The sequence below is a fragment of the Anoplophora glabripennis genome, unplaced genomic scaffold (genome assembly GCF_000390285.2).
Source record: "Anoplophora glabripennis isolate ALB-LARVAE unplaced genomic scaffold, Agla_2.0 scaffold378, whole genome shotgun sequence".
Classification (NCBI taxonomy): Eukaryota; Metazoa; Arthropoda; class Insecta; order Coleoptera; family Cerambycidae; genus Anoplophora; species Anoplophora glabripennis.
In genome coordinates, this window is record NW_019416540.1 from 10369 (window position 1) to 17496 (window position 7128).

The window sequence follows — 7128 nt, forward strand, 5'->3', positions numbered from 1 at the left end:
ACGAGTTGCCACGAAGTGGGTCAACCACAAATACTCGGGACGAGGTTATACCTACGTACCAACCGGTAGAGTCCGGGGAATCCCTTGAGCCCGATCACGGTTCGCGGTCCGGCTCCGATATCGGCCTACCTCCGATTTCGGGTCTCTCGGAACGTGGAGACGTTGGCACGGACGATCCAGTACAATCAGCATTTCTACGAAATGGTACTCAGCGGGAGCAATACGCATCTCGTTCGGGTGCCATCCCATGCGAAAACCCCTTAGCCGGCCATGTTGTAGGTGACGTGGCCGGCTCTTTTCACATAAGCAATTCTGGTACATCGCCCGTCCGCTCTCATGATTTCCCTCGAATATTCGATCACCGCCTAAGAGGTCCATATCTAGAAAGTCTAACCCGATATGGCGCTCGACGTGGGGCTCGAACATCGTCGTCGAGATCTCCCACACGAGCTCGTGTACTAGACACTACGTCTGTAGGCCATATCCACCATAGACCACAGTCATTTGAGAATCTAGCACGACCTGGCGCCCAAAGTGGAGCTCGAAGCTCTGTTTCGATGTCTCCGCCGCGAGTTCAGGTCCCCGAATTACACCAAAATTCATAATTATTATGCACAACCGATCATAGTTCACGACATGGCGCCCAACGTGGGGCTCGATTCGAACTTCCGATGTCTCCTCCGCGGACCCATGCCGATGAAAGCAATCCAAATGATCATAGTTAACGACACTATTTATTTGTATAGGTTATGTTGCATGCAACAGCATGACATAAATATGAAAGTTTTGGTATTGGAATGAACAAAGACACAAAAAATATTAAAATGGAACAGACAATAATATAAGCTGAAAAGTTAATATTGCCTAAGTATTCAGGAAAAAATTTTTAATTGAAATTTCTAAAAAAGGCTCCCGAAAAGAAGTTACCATGTACTATATATTACCTGTTTATATCCAGCAAACATGAATGCCTCACTTCCTTCCATAGAAACTTCTAACTGGATTAACTGTTGAGATCTATTTTGTAAATGATAATATAAAATCATAGGTGTCCTAACAAAACCATGCGCTGGTGAAATTGTTTTCAACCCTAAAGGATTCCAGAGACATGGAAGACCACAAATGGTGATTTGTGTCGTTGTGCTATGGCCATCCTTCCTTTAAATAAAAAATATGTTGAAGTTACTTAAATCAAGATATTCCTGTTTTTTTTTCATGGACAATAAAAAATTTAAAAAAACTCCTGAATGTGTTCCTTTTTATGAGTCACAAATAAGAATAAATATACAGTCAGTACGATATTTGTTGAGAGAATTCCAAGGCCCCTGCTTCACTTCCTTGGAATTAAGCGCATACGACACCCGAGGTAGAAAGACATTGGCGACGTGGCACCGTAGCAGCTTGCAGTGCATACTGTGTTTTGCAGTTATGATGGGGTCTCTTCTTTTCTTAGGATTCTATCTCAATAAATATTGTACGGACTGCATATAAATTAAAAATAGATTAAAAAAATTGATTTGCGGAATTATAAAACTTAGTTATTTTAGTCATTAAAAAACACTAGTTATCACCTCACCTTCTCCACTTAATTGTATATTGTCCTATATTGGATACTTGTTCGATAGGTTTATCACATATTGCTAACCGCAATTCTGCACCCACTTCTTCATTATTAAATATTTTTCCTTCTAACTGATTACAAGAACTATTTTCTGTGGAACTCACCGGATTAATCTACAAATATATTATCCCTTTGTATTTTGTATTCATATGTGGGGTGTTCACGCTAAACTGGGACTTTTAGAATAGGTAGCAAAAGAACAAAGTTGTGAAAATGACAATTGTGTTTATTTTTCAATATAATACCTTTGTCGTGTTTATATACAGGGTGTTTTTGAATGGAGTAGCATAAATGATACCAGTGAATCTACATTTCAAAAGAACACGATCTGCAAAAAATCGCCTTAGTAAAATGTTCACCCCTGAAGAGATATGGGCCATCAAAGTTTCCAAAAAAATTATGAAAATTGGCTGTAATTTGAAAACCGAACGAGGTACAAATAACAAATTTTTTACAGGTTGTTTACTAATACAGATGCGAGTTTTCAACTATTTTTCGAAAATTTTAACCCCTCGAAAGGGGTTGAAATAACCACCCCTCAAGCCATTTTTTGCCATAACTTTTATATTTCGTAAAAACTCGATATCCAAAAATACGCATTAGATAAACTGGTTCTTTTAGAAACTTTTACCTCTCTAGCAATTTTCCTTTAAAACTTTTCGTTTATTAATAAAAAAATAAAATGTATTACCATTCACCTCACACCGTATATGATTGCAATCAATCAAAGAAAAACTAAGTGTGCTGCTGTCATGCCAGTTGTCACAATTAACTCTTCTGTAAGTTGTCACTGTTATCAGCTAAATACTTTTTGGGTGTAAATTAACAAGAATTATGCCAAATTTTACTAATGATGAATATGTGGACATGCTACAAGTGTTTTTTTCTACGATCGTGCAAAATTTACTACTTATTGCACTACCTACTGTGCCAAAAGTTTAACTTTTTTTACAGTAGTACAAAAAAAATATTGATTACAAGTTTAATCTAAGCATATCCATAAGTACCTAACGTCTGACATTGACAATTTGCGCAATTAATTTCCAGTTGTCAGTTAAAATTTTAATATTATGTAAAATACTGTTAAATAAAATTTGAAATAAAAACAATCGTAGAAAAAATGTTGCGTGCAACATGTGCAAAAAGCATATTTGTTGCACTTAACATGATTGCAGCTCTCAACTTCGTCTCGAGCTGCAAACTTCATGCATCGTACAACAAATACACACTCTTTACAGTAGTTGCACAAATAACTGTTTGAATGTCGCAGAAACTTTTATTAAATAGAAGTACAATGAAAACGAAACTAAGAAATAATTTATTATCAAAAAGAGAAAAAACAAAAAACTTAGTTAAAGGACATTTTCAAAATAATTGCCATTTCTTTCTAAACACAACCTAACACGTTTATCAAAGTTGTTACGGACTCGAGCAAAAATTATGGGATTGTTGCGAATCTCATCAGCCGCCGCGAATATTCTTTCCTGTAGCTCTTCAACACTGTCAACTGGGGTCGCATAAACAATACTTTTTATATGTCCCCAAAAGAAAAAATCCATGGGCGTTAGATCGGGAGAACGTGCAGGCCAAGAGATAGGTGCCTCATTGCCGCGACCTATCCAACGATTCGGGTAATTTAAATTAAGCCACCGCCTAACTACTACAGTGCTGTGAGCAGGAGCCACGTCATGCATGTTCCACATGGCCTTATTTCTTTTATAAGGAACTTCATTACAACATTCTGTCCCATGGATACATTGCCATTGTTGTCTACCATTCTGATAATTTGTCACTGAATTGAACAGTGCCATGCCAGCTGTTTAGCAGCAATATCATACATTTGCCACTTATTAGTCTTTCCGATCTCAACTGAAAAACCAAGAGGTTGGCAGTATGTACCAGGTTCGGTCGCTGACGCAGCAACTCGGCATTGAAATATTTGAAAAATTTGTTTCCATATTTATTTAGCTATACTCATATACAAGTCTGGTCGAACTAAACGTGGAGGTGGTAGAAGTGGATACGCCCAGTTGAAGAATACGCGCACGGGCAAACGGTGTATAACACAGCTGCACTGGGCGACTGGGCAATAAATCTCAGTTGTTGACAAATTACAGTGCAGTGCAGCAATGCGGAATTTAGTGTGATTCGGGTAAATTTATTTTACTATAGGCACCTTCTTTAATCATTCATATTACAATTGCGAAAGGAAGAAATAAGAGGGATATTTTGTTTACTAATATTATTACAACATGGAATTTTGGAAACCTTTTGAAACGGAACAAAACGAAATTTACCATCAATATTGAGGACATAAATAATTAAAATATATTGTCGGCCAAATGAACATATAATAGCAGTTTTCTACACATTATACAGCGTGTCCCACTAGTGCGGGAAAGTCCAATATCTATGTTAAAATGAGGAATATATGGATTTATCTTTTTACTGTGTTGCCACATTTCTCGGAATGTACAAATTAAAAATATATTCAACTATACAGTGTTCCATTTTCCTGGATAGACACCAACTTTGGTTTTTTAAATGGGAACACACATTTTTTATATTTTTTCGGATTCTACATAAAAAATAAAGGGTACTTTGTGTAGAATAGTTCTATTCAAATATTCAGTTTTTGAGATATCTCGTTTGAAAGGTTTTTCTAGTCGATATTGGTTGCTTATATTTTCTGATACTAACAGGTTATACTAATAGCTACTAAGCCCACTTTTTATCAGATGTTTAGTAAAGATGACTCTTCCGAATCATGCTCCAAAAACTGACCTGTGTTATACAGGGTGACCAAAATATCATGTCAAAATTGCCAATTGAAAAATTGAAAAATCTCGATTTTTTTAAATGCAACGCCCTGTATATTTTCATACCATGAGATGCAGAATTAAATTCTCTACAACTTTGCTATACCTGCTCCTATAACAAAATTCATTAGTATTTTATGAATTCTCATTTCTATGAAAAAATGCGAAGTTTACAAATAGCTTAAATGTAAAATAACGTAGTAGGCTCCTGTCAAATGATAATCTAGAAAATTTTCAATTCACATAGAAAAGCGACAGTAATAATTGTGAAATGAATTACTCTAAAGAAGAATTAGTAAATAAATAATAGAATAATTAGTAAAACTCATGGTAACTGTTTATTGGCAAGTCGTATTTAGCAAGCTAATAATCCAGATTTACAAAGATATCCTCGTACAAAGTGTTTTGTAAAACTGAAGGAGAGGTTTGAAAGAACAACAAATACAAATTATGAGAAGACAACAAGAACACACGCATAGTCTCCAAAACAGTAAATTAATATCGTGCATTTCTAACAAAAATAATAAAGACCTAGTTAAATTAGTAATTAACAGGTAACCGCTCAAAATGTCTGCCATTTTTCTATAGACATTAAGCAATTCTACGACGAAAATTGCTTGACACATTTCGCAGCATTTCCGGAGTTAGGGTCAAAAAAGGATTTCTTAACGTTGCCCGTAAATCTTCTACATCTGTCGGAGGAGTTTTATACACCCTGTCTTTTATATAGCCCCATAAAAAAAATCAAGACAAGGCAGGTCTGCGGATCGGGGAGGCCATGGAATTGGGTGCCTATCCACTTATCTGGATACAAATCATTTAAGTATTTTCTAACCTGAAACAGTTTTTCTATGAATTTACATTTTACATAATGAGAAAACTTACCGCCAGTGTGGAATGTGCAAGGGCACCATCATGTTGGAACCACTGACTGTTTAAGTCATCCGGAGGAATATGTCCCTGCAATTGAAGCAAGTCGTTTTGTAAAAATTTCAAATACCCATTATCAGTTAAGTTTCCTTCAAGAAAATGTGGTCCAATGACATATTCTCCGCATATTCCCGCCCAAACGTTGACTTTAAAGCGGTGTTGATGATCGTCTTGTCTTATTAATCTGGGATTATGATCGGCGTAATGGTGATAATTATGTCGACTCTCTCGACCAGTATTGGCAAAGGATGACTCGTCAGTAAATAACACCTTGGAAAAAAAATTTCATCTTGTTGTAGCTTTATAGTTGCCCACTCACAAAACTGTACTCGCTTCCGAAAATCTTGCTGTGTTAAGAATTGGTGATGCTCAGAATGATAGGGGTGGAAGTTGTTTTTCTTTAACGTTCCATTAACCACACTTTTGAAAATACTAATTTCATCACTAATTTCTCTGACACTTGTAGATGGATTTTGGACTGCACATTCCAAAATGTCAATTTGACTATCCTGATTACCACATGCATGTGTTCTTGTTGTCTTCTCATAATTTGTATTTGCTGTTCTTTCAAACCTCTCCTTCAGTTTTACAAAACACTTTGTACGAGGATATCTTTGTAAATCTGGATTATTAGCTTGGTAAATACGACTTGCCAATAAACAGTTACCATGAGTTTTACTAATTATTCTATTATTTATTTACTAATTCTTCTTTAGAGTAATTCATTTCACAATTATTACTGTCGCTTTTTTATGTGAATCGAAAATTTTCCAGATTATCATTTGACAGGAGCCTACTACGTTATTTTACATTTAAGCTATTTGTAAACTTCGCATTTTTTCATAGAAATGAGAATTCATAAAATACTAATGAATTTTGTTATAGGAGCAGGTATAGCAAAGTTGTAGAGAATTTAATTCTGCATCTCATGGTATGAAGATATACAGGGCGTTGCATTTAAAAAAATCGAGATTTTTCAATTTTTCAATTGGCAATTTTGACATGATATTTTGGTCACCCTGTATAACGCAGGCCAGTTTTTGGAGCATGATTCGGAAGAGTCATCCTTACTATACATCTGATAAAAAAATGGGCTTATTAGCTATTAGTATAACCTGTCAGTATCAGAAAATGTAAGCAACCAATATCGACTAGAACAACCTTTCAAGCGAGATATCTCAAAAACCGTGAATATTTGAATAGAACTATTCTGCACAAAGTACCCATCATTTTTTATATAGAATCTGAAAAAAAATATAAAAAATGTGTGTTTCCATTTAAAAAACCAAAGTTGGTGTCTGTCCAGGAAAAGTGGAACACCCTGTATAGTTGAATATATTTTTAATTTGTACATTCCGAGAAATGTGGCAACACAATAAAAAGAAAAATCCATATATTCCTCATTTTAACATAGATATTGGACTTTCCCGCACTAGTGGGACACGCCGTATACAAATTTTTATAATTTTTTACCTTTAGCAGAACATTTTAGGGGCGCCTATAAAATACATTAAATTTTATTGCTAGGCGTTTTTATACATGTTCAACAGACTTCGGAAAGACTGTACTAGCACTTCTGGCACCTATAAAACTAAAAGTCCCATTTTGGTCTGAACCCCCGTCATATATTTCTATAATATAGAAAGTTGAATGTAATTAAATTTATTTTTAGTCATTTTCCCTTCTTTTTATATTTTTTTCAATAGATTTGCATACAATTTTTAACATGATTCGTTATTTTTAATAATAATATAATAA

At 35.1% G+C, this 7128-nt stretch overlaps 1 protein-coding gene across 1 annotated transcript in view; it reads right to left on the reverse strand.

Moving 5' to 3' along the window:
* Nucleotides 1-944: 944 nt before the first annotated feature.
* The window catches only part of LOC108907549 (trafficking protein particle complex subunit 11-like), a gene marked incomplete at its 3' end in the record, with an annotated part of 15156 nt that continues 8972 nt past the window's right edge, over nucleotides 945-7128 (reverse strand). Inside the window, exons 3-4 of the mRNA XM_018711286.2 lie at nucleotides 1577-1734; nucleotides 945-1158 (exon numbers count right to left, since the gene is read on the reverse strand). Coding sequence (XP_018566802.2) covers nucleotides 945-1158; nucleotides 1577-1734 — 372 coding nt within the window. The remainder of the gene's footprint in view (nucleotides 1159-1576; nucleotides 1735-7128) is intronic.